At 37.4% G+C, this 15,001-nt stretch overlaps 1 protein-coding gene across 3 annotated transcripts in view; it reads right to left on the minus strand.

Annotated features, from left to right (window-relative positions):
• Positions 1-15,001, minus strand: part of AP3B1 (adaptor related protein complex 3 subunit beta 1) — a 236,951-nt gene that overhangs the window by 205,344 nt on the left and 16,606 nt on the right. For all 3 annotated transcript variants that reach the window (XM_055536639.1, XM_055536640.1, XM_055536641.1), the window contains exon 2: positions 4,713-4,788. In XM_055536639.1, coding sequence (XP_055392614.1) covers positions 4,713-4,788 — 76 coding nt within the window. The remainder of the gene's footprint in view (positions 1-4,712; positions 4,789-15,001) is intronic.

Raw genomic sequence — 15,001 nt, forward strand, 5'->3', positions numbered from 1 at the left:
CTGAATGAACTGAACTGAAGCTTTTTTTTGGTAGAAACTGACAACCTTTCAAAATTTACATGGAAATGCAAAGGATATAGCATAAACAAAGCTTTTTTTTTTTTTTTTAAGGAAGACTTACAGTACTTTATTTTAAAGCTACAGAAATCAAGGGTGAGGTATTGGTAAAGAGGGCCACAAAGACCCATGAACCAGAAGAGTTCAGAAGTGGGTCCACTAATACACAGTAAACTGACTGTAATTTGAGGTTGAAATTTGGTTGGGAAAGGATAGTTTTTTAATAATAAACATTGAAATATTTAATAAAAATAGAGGCAAATTAAGATATACATGTGTTAAAAAACATTCGTCTCTTAATCTCACATCATACATAAGAAATAATGCAAACTAGATCTCAGACTTATACATAAAAGCTAAAAATGAGAGGGGAGATCTTTGCAATAAAGGAGCAGGCCAAGATGGCTTAAATAATAACTCATGCTCTGAATCTAATAAAAAAACCTCAACACAAGACAAAATGAAAACTATAATACAACTTCACTTAAATATATAGATATATATCTACTTGAATTCCACAAGAGTAAAATATTACAAATATTTCCATTAAAATCAGAAATAACACAGTGTTGTCTTCTACCATGCCTACTACTGAACATCATAGTGTAACTTAATTCATGCAAAGAGAGAAGAGAAACAAGTAAGAGATAAAAATATTTGAAAATAAATCTGTCATAACTTCTGGATAATGCAATTAACTATCCAAAAATCAAGCAAAGAAACCAAAAAACTATCAGATTTAAGAAAAGTTCACTGAGAAGGTCAAATACAAGAACAGAAAAGTCATTTGTTCTCCTATACACTAGTAATAATTAATTTTGAAAATATAACGAAAGGGACCATTCATAATGGCAAACGAAACTGAAAAGTACACAGGAACGAATCTAGCAAGGAATGTTCAAGATTCCTTATGATTAGAAACTATAAGATATGAATATAATGCTACTGAAAGACAGGAAAAGAGTGGAGATGGAAATACACAAATTCTTACTACTCTAATCAAAATCCAAAAACAATTATCAGAACTTGACAATTTAATCCTAAAGTATACCTGGAAAATGAAACTTTTACTTTTTATATCTCAATATTATTTGAAAATTTACAAATACCTATTTGTGTCACTTGTCTAATTATTTTTTTCCAGGTCTATGGAGATATAATTGACATAGAATACTCTGTAAATTAAAGGTGCCAAGAGGTACAAGAAAAAGATGTTGTTCAACATCAGTCATTATCAAGGAAATGTACATCAAATCTACAATGAGGTTACCACCTCAAACCTCTTAGAACTACTATGAACAAAAAGACAAAACATAGCAGGTGTTTGTGAGGATGTGGATACAGGGAAACACTGTGCAGTGCTGGTAAAGCCAACTGGTAATGTGAGCTGTACCGTGCATCTTTCTTACACACACACACACACACACACACACGTGTCTATGTTGTATATAAAATGGGATATTATTCAGCCATGAGAAAGGAAGAAAGTCTGACATTTTTAACAATATGGATAAATCCTGAGGACATTATACAGAGTGTATACAAAGTGAAGGAATAATTTTTAATTAATAATCATTTTCCTACAGTTTAATGATCAAGTTCCAAGTTTACATTTATACAAATTTCCTAATGAGAGAAAGTCTGTAACTACCAGACTAACAACTACCATAACTATATTTACACTTCTTTATGATGTCTATTTACATGTAAATTACATTTATAACACTCAAGTAGTCTAGATTGTGAGAATATCCATTTTATTTCTTTATCAGTTTGAAAGAGGAATATAGAAAAAACTACCAAATATCTCATTTTCATATTTAAGAATTTCAATAGCATCCTCAGACTTAGTGAAATAACTTATCTTAGTGGGAGGTAAAACCAAAATTCAGTGAAATAATTAAGAGTACTGCCTGCTTTATATAGCACTGCAGGACTGTATCCTGCAGGTCTGCGAGCTGAAACCAATGTAAAGCAATCTTGACAACTGGATCTGTAACTTATAAGAATTTTATAAGTAACATTTAATACTCTCTTATTACTGTCAGAAATATATAGGTAGGAAAGTGAAAAATGATAAAATTAACATTTATTTAATATACTGTACCTTAAAACATTAGAGTCATTGAGAATTAACTGATCAGGAGTAGTCTGAATGGACCTGCCTTATTCTCATCATTTGAAGTATCAAGCAAGCGTCTTTAGGGCTTCCCACGTAGCGCTAGTGGTAAAGAATGCACTCTCCAATGAAAGAGACATAAGAGACTTGGATTCAATTCCTGGGTTGGGAAAATCCCCTGGAGGAGGGCATGGCAACCCACTCCAGTATTCTTGCCTGGAGAATGCCATGGTCAGAGGAGCCTGGTGGGCTAAAGTCCATGGGGTGGCAAAGAGTTGGACACAGCTGAAGCGACTGAGCATGCATGCATGCAAGCATCTTGTATACTCCTTGATATATTATATTGTATATTCCTTGATATACCTATATTCTAAGTATGGATCAGTTTCCAAGATTGTGTCCTTGGTACTTCTAATGTGGTGATTTATTTCCTAGAGCTCCTCTAATGTGAAGATTTTGGCAGCATCACTTCCTCTGGCATATCTTTAGCCTTTTCATCACAACCATTTTCCCCTTTTATGTTGAAAAGCCTACCTTACTGAAGTGCCTCTAGCTACACGTTTGTGCATGCTCAGTCATGTCTGACTCTTTGCAATCCCATGGACTGTAACAGCCCGCCAGGCTCCTCTGTCCATGGGATTTCCCCGGCAGGATTTAGAGTCTCTCCAAAAGTGGCGGCATCGGCATTCCCACAGTCACCAACTTCTCCACCACTCCAGTTACATTCTACCTGAATTTCATTTCTAGTCTCATCACTTTTCATTTCCTTCCTGCATTTTTATCTTTGTTGATCAAATTCTGTTTTTAATCATCCATTTTGGTAAAATGTCAAGTGGGCTTCTCACTGGTAAACAAGGAGGGACCACTACTGCATGCTTTGCCGTCTGTACACAAGCTGAGCAACACACACAGTGACCAACTGCTAAAAATGACTTTGAAAGAAGTGACATGACATGCACATGTTTGTTATATATAGCGAGTTGAGGACTGGAGAGTTAGTGATGAAACTTGTACAGTATGCAATTACTAAGTCAATGTACCATGATAACTGAAGTATAAACCTATTGTGAGGAGACTGGTGTTATTTAACTAAACTGTGGTGACTGAAATTCAAATCCCAAAGCCATGTAAAGCAAAGAACTACCTCTCCATAAATGCTATTATTATACGGTATAACATTTAGTGTGTGCTCAGTCACTCAGTCGTGTCTAACTATTTGTGGCCCCACAGACTGAAGTCTGCCAAGTTCCTCTGTTCATGGGAGTTTTCAGGCAAGAATACTGGAGTGGGTTGCCATTACCAATTTCAGGGGATCTTCCTGACCCAGGGACCAAACCTGTGTCTCCTGTGCCTTCTGCATTGCAGGTGGATTCTTTATCTGCCGAGCCACTAGGGAAGCCTTGGTTTAACATGAACAAATGAAAAATTTACCTAAAACTCTTCAACCTTTGCCTCCATTACCAAATGACATAAATCTAAATAAAAGAATCAAGCAAGTTCTACAGGTATAATTAGTCCTTGACTTTTACATATTGGGTTTTCACAACAACAAACTTTTGAACACAGTAAATTCATATCTATAATCATCCTTCATAAATGGGATTTGGATTTTAGAATGGAGATTTCAGACTCTCATATGGTGGCACGTCTGCTGGAAAACAGTACTGTTTCAGCTGTGTTTACACCCCACTACAGTAGAGTTTATTTTTGCAATTACGTGAATTTACTACATTTTGACCTGATACAAAAAGTTCTGGAAAACAAAATCAGCAATGGTGGTGAAAAAAGCAAAGTCGTAGTAAGAAAGACAAGGTCTGACAAATTTAATTCCACTGAGACAAGCAGACTCTTTAGCATCAGATAGTCACTGAATTAAGCCAGTTTTTTCCACTGTCAATATAAACAATCAAAAAAAAAAAAAGGGCAAGACCCACACAAATTGCAAAAATATTTTTAAACTTATTATATAATCAGAAATTGCATTATATTTTTAATTCTGACAGTAGAACCCCTTACATAATAATATATTAGACTACTATCTGAAGTTTGCATTACAACAGAAAAGTAGAGAATGTTTTTACATCTATTAATATTCATTAGAAGTTCTATGCTGATAAACTGAATAAACCATTTGTATTAGTAGTAAAGAAATTTGAAGACCAGAAGAAAGCATGCTCACAATGTTTAGGTCATAGAATGACCAAAAAAATATCCTTTAGCTCATTAGTATCCCTCTTTGTAGGAAGTCAAAATATTGTAGTATATAATCTTACTTTCTCTTCAAACTGATTAGCACTCTCTATTTGACAAAAGAAATATTTGAGAAACAGAAAAGACAGAATTAGAACTCAAGTTTCTGAATTTTGGTACTTCATTACTTCTTCCAAAACATTTTAGACAGGAAATTCTAAGTTAATAATAAAGGGTAGATGGGAATGCTTGATTTGGTATTTAACATATTCTATAATATATATTTTTAGCATATCACTACTTGTCATTTATTCAAAAGTCAAAATGATCTAATTATTTTACCTACCCCAACAATCCGTTTCATAGCATCCAATTTAGCAGAATCTTTGTTGCTCTCTAACATTTGCTTTAGATCTTCATTTCTACACACAAAAAAGAAAAATTGCATATTTAGATTTTATAAGGCACAGGCATTAAAATATGTAATTTTAATAACATGATGTACATTACTACCAAATTATTTTCTTACTTGTAATTAAGTACATGCTCCTCATCTAACCCTACAAAATAATATCAAAGTGGTTAAATGGAATAGAACACTACCCTAACAAAGACATCTACAAGTTAAGTACAAATAAAAGTAGGAAAATCAGAACAAGACTCATGAAGTACGTCAATGTCAACATCTTGGCTGTGATGTTGTACTATAGTTTATCATTGAAGGAAACTGGGTAAAGGGTACACAGAATCTCTCTGTATTACTTTTTATACCTGTATATGAATCTACAATTATTTCAAAATCAGAAGTTTAATTATAAAAAAGTTATATAACAATTATAACTCATTTATAAGATGACACACCAATTTTTTTAAATGGTCAAAAAAACCTGAACAGGCATTTCACACACACACACAAAAAGATTAGGAATACTGTTAAATACTTAAGGTCATTAACTATCAAAAATGCAAATTTTTTTAAAAAATGCAAATTTAATGAGAAACCATTACACATCCATGAGAATAGATGAAATTAAGACAATGACAATAACAAATATTGCCAAGGCTATGGAGCAACTAGAACTCTCATACACTGCTGGTAGGAACGTAAAAGAGTACAATCACTTTGGAAAATTGGGAGTTCCTTCCAAATTTAAACATAAACCTACTATGTGATCCAGTCATTCCACTTTCAGAGAAAGAAAAACATTCTACAGAATAATTTAAGAATATTCACAGCAGCTTTATCCATAGCAAAAAACCAGAAACAATCTAAATGTCCATCAGCAAAATGGGATTTAGCCATACACTAGAATATTACTAACGAAGGAAAAAGAACCAACCACTAGTACATGCAATAATATGGATGAAGTCTCAAAATTATTATGTGACTGAAAGACACCAGACACAAAAGACCGTAATTGAATTAATTTAAAGTTCTAGAAAATGCAGTCTGTAGGGACAGAACCAAGGTAGTGGATTCATAGGCAGAAGGAGAAATGGACAAAGGGACATTAGAAATTCCTTCCATAAGAAGATGGAAATGTTGTGTATCTTCTTAATTGTGGTAGTGATTTCACAGGTGTATACATCTGTCAAAAACCCATCTGCTGCTGCTGCTGCTAAGTCGCGTCAGTCGTGTCTGACTCTGTGCGACCCCATAGACAGAAGCCCAGCAGGCTCCTCTGTTCCCAGGATTCTCCAGGCAAGAACACTGGAGTGGGTTGCCATTTCCTTCTCCAATGCATGAAATTGAGAAGTGAAAGTGAAGTCGCTCAGTCATGTCCAACTCTTAGCAACCCCATGGACTGTAGCCTACCAGGCTCCTCCATCCATGGGATTTCCCAGGCAAGAGTACTGGAGTGGGGTGCCATTGCCTTCTCCAAAAACCCATCTTATTGTAATCTAAAATTGGGTAATTTGGTGTATGAGAATTATACCTCCATTAAAATGATATTAAAAAGTTTTTGTAGTGTTTTATTCACATGTGTGAATAAGATATAAATACTCCAAAAGATTAAAAGACATCTCTCTGTTTCTGAGAAATACATTATTAAGGATCTGATAAGCCACCATTATACATACTCTGAAATTAAGAGTATCACACTTAAGTCTCAAGTTTACTCAAGAATTTAAATCACTGAACCTTATTTTAGGACAGCACTGAAAAATCCTCTTAAATGACTATAAAGATTGTAGCATTACAAACTATAACTAATCACTTTGTACTCGTTATCAGTTTATGATTAGCAATTTTTAATAGTTTCTACAACAAACTCTCCAGAAAAGAGATTTTAAAAATTTACTCCACACAGCTTCATGCAATACGGTTCAAGGTGCTCACATGCATGTGCGGACCCAAACAAAGTATCAGAAGCTCTCTGATCTCTGCTTAAGCTTAAAAGTAGGTGAGAAGAGCTTCCTTAACTCCTCTAAATAGACATCCTTGACAAAAGTACTTTACATTTTACAAGTTTAGGCCTAATACAGGCAGTAAGCACATACCAAGAATAAATGATTGATCATGTGTTATTATCAGCTGAGTTGTGTCCCTTCCAAAATTCCTATGTTAAAATACTAACCCTCAATACCAGAGAATATGAATGTATTTGAAGAATCACTGAAGAGGTTAATTAAATTAAAATAGGTCAACATGGGTGGCCCTCATCCAATATAAGTGATTTTTTATAAGAAGAGTAGGTTAGGACTGATTCACAAAGCCCAAAAGATGACCAAGTGAGGGCACAGCAAGTAGGTGGCCGTCTGCAAGCCGGGGAGAGAGGCTTCAGCGGAAACCAAATCTGCCAAAACTCTGATTTGCAATACCTAGCCTCCAGGATCTGGGGAAATAAATTTGTGATTAGGCCACTGAGTCTGTAGTATTTTGTTATGGCAGTCCTAGCAAACTAATACTGGAGTTAAATGTTGCTATGCTATGCTAAGTCACTTCAGTCGTATCCAACTCTGTGCCACCCCACAGACGGCAGCCCACCAGGCTCCCCCGTCCCTGGGATTCTCCAGGCAAGAACACTGGAGTGGGATGCCATTTTCTTCTCCAATGCATGAAAGTGAAAAGTGAAAGTGAAATCGCTCAGTTGTGTCCGACTCTTAGCGACCCCATGGACTGCAGCCTACCAGGCTCCTCCGTCCATGGGATTCTCCAAGCAAGAGTACTGGAGTGGGGTGCCATTGCCTTCTCCAGAGTTAAATGTTACAAACTGTCATTGCAGGAAAAATAAATAAAGGCAAGGAGATTTATTATGAAAAAGTTACTCTTCCTTTCCAAGCAGCTCATAAAATTAAATACAATGGTGACCACTAGCAAGACACAATAAATAATCACAATAACTACTTATCTCTAATTAAAAACATAGCTAGAAAACATACAAACAGTAAGAAAGTGACATATAAGAACTACATCTGAGGATATATAACAACCAAATATAAAAATACTCCAATTGCTCACTGCAATGAATTCAGAATTCCTTCTTAAAACTCCCTGTTCTTTCACACTGCACTGTTAACTGAAAAGGAACAAAAATTCCTTTTGTTGAAATTTTTTGTGGCAGGACCCACAAATCAGGTTTTTTCCCCCTTCTACTTTCTGCTATTTTCCTATTTTACTTACTGACCATGTAGGCTTTTATATTTTTTTTAAAAAACCTAAAAGAAACCTTTAAAAACTTTTTGTAAATAAGAACTTGAAAAAAGGTAAAGTAATTAAATAAGTAAACAGAAAGAGTGACCACACATGTACATGTCAAAAAAAAAAAAAAATTCATTTTCTCATGTCTGATCCCTTTTTTCCCCAAGAGTATTCTACCAATCTTCTCTACAAGTGTTATCTGGAGAGAAAAATGAGCAATGAAAAATAATGAAGTGTCAATTTTCAGGACATTCCAACCTCCAACTCCAGGTGTAATCTTATTCACGGCCTAATGAAAACTTGGTTTGATCCTTATGCTACAGTTCCCTTCCCAAACACCTTCACGTCCTGACCCGCTCTCTTAAACTAAAAATAAGAAAACAGGAACCCGATATTAAAGTCAAAGGTTTTGCTCTTCATGGTTAACAGAAAAGATGGTCTTCAATAACAAATATAAGTATCTTCAGTGTTAACATGGACAGAAAGCTAATAACTTTGAGGTTCAGAGAAAAGAAACAAGAAAACGCCTAGGCACTGCTTCAACCTGATGTAATATTCAACTTCTCAGATATGTCATAAAGACCTATTGAAAATTCTGATATAAATTACATATCTCTACCCAAATTCCTCTTTGCTTGTCACCAAAACAGTAAAGATGTGGGAAAGTTAATACCGTAACACCTCGTTTACTTTCAAAATATGTTCACTTGTATTGAGCCATTTTAGGTCTATCTCCTTCATTATATAGATTCAAATATGGTCGATTAACATGTATTACTATATTAATCTTAAGAATTTAGTTTTATAATTTTGAAAAATCTAAATAAGGAACAAAAAGAAATTCTTTGTGTGAAACATCAAGAGTTGATTCAAAACAATGCTGAATTAGTAACATTTTCATTGATTCTACGAAAAACCAATCCAAATACTGCTTTTTTAATTTATGTAGTTCTTCATTTATCTACTTACCTGTAGCTTTTCAGCTTTTAAGTATTAAAATACAACTTTATTTTTACATAAGTGACATCTTGTGGTGTTAAGTGGTATAACGTTTCCTTTCATGTTCAAAATATGCTTGTTTTTATAGTTTTAAGAACCGAAGAAAAATAACTGGAAAGTTAAAGAAAATCTTACTGGTACCAAGAAGTCACTTTTACTTCAGCACTGTGTAAAGCAGCAACTATTCAAAAAGCAAATTTTGAACAGTTACCCTTTCAGAACTTAAGAAGTAGTAAAGCTTTTACAGTGTATAAATTACCTCTTTTTAAAAAACCTGCAATCCATAACTCATTCAAACCTCCTACTCCTTTGAATGACTGTGTAGATTAAGGGGAAAACTAACACTGCGGCACTGCACACGGTCTCAGTGCTTCTCCTGATCTGATCTGAGGAGGACTCGCCCAAGAACCATTACCAGCGCACAAATTCTTGCCACTAATCCATAGGAGATATAAACAGAATCTGAGAGACTATACTTAAGGCACTTCAACAGTGTAGTTATATATTTTTGAATGTAACAGAAAACTAGGGCTAGCATTTTGCATGCTTTTTCCAGAAATTCATTTTTTATTGTATTTTACAGAAGTATCTATCCATAATGGATTGGAAATTTAAAAGAAAAAAAAGGGCCCTTAACCAGTTTGAGAGCACTGTACTACATAATTACTTCCTTTTCTCTCAAAAGAATCACAAAAATTTGGGTACTATAGAAAGTAACACTTGAATTTTAAATCCAGGAATGATGGATTGGGAAAAGTGATGAAAAGTGATTTCCAATCGGCAGTACATCCTCAAAAGGATGCATCAAAAATCTTTGAGGGGGGAGGACTGAAACTTTCTCAGTTCAGTTCAGTCACTCAGTCGTGTCCGACTCTTTGAGACCCCATGAACCGCAGCATGCCAGGGCTCCCTGTCCATCACCAACACCCAGAGTCCACCCAACACCATGTCCATTGAGTTGGTGATGCCATCCAACCACCTTATCCTCTGTCATCCCCTTCTTCTCCTGCCCTCAATCTTTCCCAGCATCAGGGTCTTTTCAAATGAGTCAACTCTTCGCATCAGGTGGCCAAAGTATTGGAGTTTCAGCTTCAACATCAGTCCTTCCAATCAACACCCAAGACTCATCTCCTTTAGGATGAACTGGTTGGATCTCCTTGCAGTCCAAGGGAGTCTCAAAAGTATTCTCCAACACCACAGTTCAAAAGCATCAATTCTTCGGCGCTCAGCTTTCTTTATAGTCCAACTCTCACATCCATACATGACCACTGGAAAAACCATAGCCTTGACTAGACAGAGCTTTGTTGGCAAAGTAAGATCTCCGCTTTTGAACATGCTATCTAGGTTGGTCATAACTTTCCGTCCAAGGAGTAAGGGTCTTTTAATTTCATGGCTGCAGTCACCATGTGCAGTGATTTTGGAGCCCAGGAAAATAAAGTCAGCCACTGTTTCCACTCTTCCCCATCTATTTGCTATGAAGTGATAAGAACAGATGTCATGATCTTAGTTTTCTGGATGTTGAAAAGTGAGCTTTATGCCAACTTTTTCACTCTCCTCTTTCACTTTCATCAGGAGGCTCCTTAGTTCTTCTTCACTTTCTGCCATAAGGGTGGTGTCATCTGCATATCTGAGGTTATTGGTATTTCTCCTGGCAATCTTGATTCTCGGTGGCGGCCGAGAGGAGCTACCCCAGGCCTGAGGCCGGGGGCGGCGGCAGAGAGGAGCTACCCCATGTCCAAGCTCAGGGGCGGCAGCCAAGAGAAGCTACCCCACATCTGAGGTAAGGAGCAGTGGCTCCGCTTTGCTGGAGCAGCTGAAAGGAGCTACCCCACGTCCAAGGGAAGAGAAACCCAAGTAAGAGGTAGGCACTGAGAGAGGGCATCAGAGGGCACACAGACTGAAACCACAATCACAGACAACAGGCCAATCTGATCACACAGACCACAGCCTTGTCTAACTCAGTGAAACTAAGCCATGCCGTGTGAGGCCACCCAAGATGGGTGGGTCATGGTGGAGAGGTCTGACAGATGTGGTCCACTGGAGAAGGGAATGGCAAACCACTTCAGTATTCTTGCCTTGAGAACCCCACGAACAGTATGAAACTTTCTCAAGCCCCATCAAAATATTCTAAGTCATGGGCACCTCTTCACGCTTTGACAACTACTCAAGTAAAAGATGCTTCAACTCCAAAGGGTCCACTGTATACACGAATGCTGCTACTCAGTCGCCCAAGTGTGTCTGATTCTTTGTGACTCCATGGACTGCAGCCACCAGGCTCCTCTGTCCATGAGGCTCTCCAGGCAAGAACACCGGAGTGGGCTGCCAATTCCTTCTCCAGTATACATGAATAGGCATGTAGAATATGTAGTAAAAAAAAAGGCTGGGAACAAGAGTCAAAATTTACTTGCATAGGTATGAATAGGTATGCAGAAAAAAAGAGGCTGGGAACAAGAGCCAAAATTTACTTTTTTCTAGCACTGTGCAGCTAAAGGTACTGCACTTCATAATTAGTTTCCATGCACAAGGTGAAACCTCAGTAACTCTCCTTGGATGACACTCAAAACTTTATGTGGTTTTGGGCACAAAGTATTAATTAATAAGCACAAAAGTGAGTAAAACCAGAAAATTCCAACTACCGAATCATCCATTTGTTAACTCTCCAAAGGGAGAAACCATAAATTTCCAACTAAATATGAACTTTTTCTACTATACTCTCCACAAAACTAAAAAAGAATAGTCTATAATTGCTATCACAACACCCTCAGTCCTTGGTAATCTTCGTTTTCTCTCTGCTCTTCTATAAAAATTTGTTTCACAAAAGTAACAAATAACCTCCTTCTTTAAAAATCCAATGCAGAAATCTCACAAATACTTTTAGATTATTTGATATTTGATATAACTGACTACTTCTCTTCTATCTCTAAAATCCTTCTTCCCTTAGATTCTGTAATTCTCCATTCTCATCTGGTTCTAATCTGCATTTGTGACATACCAATGAACAAAAATGATGAAAATCCCTGCCCTTGTAGAGTTTTCATTTTAATAAGTAAAAGAGACAACAAACAAACATAATAAAAGAATAAATTTTAAAATCATGGGATGATATGAGGGAAAAACAGAGCAAAGGCAGAGAGAATGCAGAAGGGAAAGGAAGAGGCAATTTTAAATAGGGTGGTCAGAATAGGCTAAATAAGGAAATACTTGAACAAACATTTGCCAAGTGAGGAAGTCAGTCATACTGATACTGGAGGGGGGGGACAGAGAAAGAGCACTCTAGGCAGAGCAGAGGAAGGCAGGCAAATAATACTCAAGGCAAATAATTCACCCTGAATGAAGTTAGGAACCACAGGAGGGTGATGAATACGGAAGTCATAGTCTAATACACAAACAGAATCATTCTGGCTGTTATGTTTAGAAGACACTGTAGGCACTTCCAGATCTGCCCACGCTGCTCTTACTTGTAAGACACTAAACCTGCCACAGAAAATGACTATAAAAACTGGGGAAAACAAATAAGGTAACTTTCTCAAGTCATCCAGGCAGAACTTAAGGGGCCAAGATCATGCAAGGAATGGAAGCACATAAAGTGGGCTCTTTATTCACATTAGCTTTTTTCCCGACTGCATTTCTCAAATCAGTATCTGGGAGAATAGAATCCAAGGATAAAAATGACAGTTTTAAAAGACTAAAGAGACAAAGATTAATGTTTGTGGCTACCAAAGGAACTGGAACTTGAAGGGTGAAACTACAGGGGAGGGAACCAGTGAAAAGGCACAAAAAATCTGTGCAAAGTCCCTTCAGTAGTTGACCGCATTTTCAGAGTAAGAATGTGGGAAATCCAGCAGAAACAACAGTGGCTGGGAGGTTACAGATTAATACCTGAGCAGAGTTCAGCAACCACACACTGCAGGGAAAGAGCAGCTGGAAACCAAGTCTCCCAAGGAGACGTGGCAGTGGTCTGGTTCCTCAGTCGTGTCTGACTCTCTTGTGATCCCATGAACTGTATGCCCGCCAGGCTCCTCTGTCCATGGGATTTCCCAGGCAAAAATGCTGGAATGGGGTGCCGTTTCCTTCTCCAGGGAGGTATTGGTAAATACCCTGGCCTTTGTTTCAGTTAAGACCACAGGAGGGGCACAATTGAAAAGTAAGGATACTTCTTAGGAGTGTAAGAAAAATTGAAATAGACAAAACCGATTTAAAAGCCTAAAACTGAACTTAAACAAGACCAAAGTGCTCACTGTACTCAGAGAAGTCAATGGCACCCGACTCCAGTACTCTTGCCTGGAAAATCCCATGGGCGGAGGAGCCTAGTAGGCTGCAGTCCATGGGGTCGCTAAGAGTCGGACACGACTGAGCGACTTCACTTTGACTTTTCATTTTCATGCATTGGAGAAGGAAATGGCAACCCACTCCAGTGTTCTTGCCTGGAGAATCCCAGGGACGGGGGAGCCTGATGGGCTGCTGTCTATCGGGTCACACAGAGTCGGATACAACTGAAGTGATTTAGCAGCAGCAGCAGCACTATACTGTCAGAAAGAACAAAAAACAAAACACACAATCCTCTTTGGAAGACATCATTCAGAGATTCATCTATGTTCCTGATTAACCTAGCATCTGATCAAAACTTAAGAGACACACTAAAAACAGGAACAAATGACAATAAGAGAGAGGAAGGGTGGAAGGAAAGAGGGAAGGAGAGAAGGGAGAGAAAAGACAAAAAGGAATAGAAAGAGATCCAGGGTAACTCACAAACTAGTTATTAAACAGGGACTTTTAAACCACTACAATTAATATGGCAGGAAAATACAGGAAAAGATGGACAAAAGAGACAAAATAATAGAGAATGTCAATAAAGTAGTAAAGTCTATACAAATAATCAAATGAACATTCAGAAATTAAAAGTACAGTTTATGAAATGAAGAACTCACTAGATAGGTTTAAGAGCAGACTGAAAATAGCAGAAGACAGGACTACTGAAAGTGAAGGCAGGTCAAGAGGAGATACGCAATCTGAAGCACCAAGAAATACAAGAATGGAAAACACTGAATAGCACATCAGAGACATGTATAATATAATCAGAATATCTGACATACCTAAAAAGAGGGTGGAGAGACAAGTGAAAAATGAGAGCTGCTCAGTTGTGTCCGAATCCTTGTGACTCCATGGACTGTATAGAATTCACCAGGCCAGAATACTGGAGTGGGTAGCCTTTCCCTTCTCCAAGGACTCTCCCCAACCCAGGGATTGAAACCAGGTCTCTCGCATTGCAGGCGGATTCTTTACCAGCTGAGCCACAAGGGAAGCCCAAGAACACTGAAGTGGGTAGCCTATCCTTCACCAGCAGATCTTCCAGACCCAGGAATTGAATTGGGGTCTCCTGCATTGCAGGCACATTCTTTACCAACTGAGCTATCAGGGAAACCCCAAAAACAACGGGACAAAAGCAATATTTCAAAAGCTAATGGCTAAGAATTTTTCTAAACTGATGAAAAATGTAAACTTACTATATATTTTAAAATCTTAAAAAAAAAAAGGAAAAACATAAAGCCATACACACAGAGACAGACAGACACACACACATACACACACACGGTCTAGAATAGTCAAACAGCTGAAAAGCAAAAGCTAATGAGAAAAATCTTTAATGCATCCAAAAAAAAAAAAGACATTTCCTTAAGGAAAGGGTCAACAAAACTTTTCAATAAAGGGCCAAATATTTTAGGCATTCCATGCCATACCATCTCTGAGGACTGTAAAGTAAAATCAGTTATTACAATACATAAATAAATAGGCTGGCTGTGTTCTAATAAAACTTTACACATATGAGGATTTCCAGGTGGCACGGTGGTAAAGAATCCACCTGCCAATTCAGGAGACCCAAGAGACACGGGTTTGATCCCTGGGTTGGGAAGATCTCCTGAAGCAGGAAATGGCAACCCACTCCTGTATTCTTGCCTGGAAAATTCCACAGACAGAGGAGCCTGGCAGGCTCC

This window comes from Bubalus kerabau, chromosome 10 (assembly GCF_029407905.1).
Source record: "Bubalus kerabau isolate K-KA32 ecotype Philippines breed swamp buffalo chromosome 10, PCC_UOA_SB_1v2, whole genome shotgun sequence".
NCBI classification, from domain to species: Eukaryota; Metazoa; Chordata; class Mammalia; order Artiodactyla; family Bovidae; genus Bubalus; species Bubalus kerabau.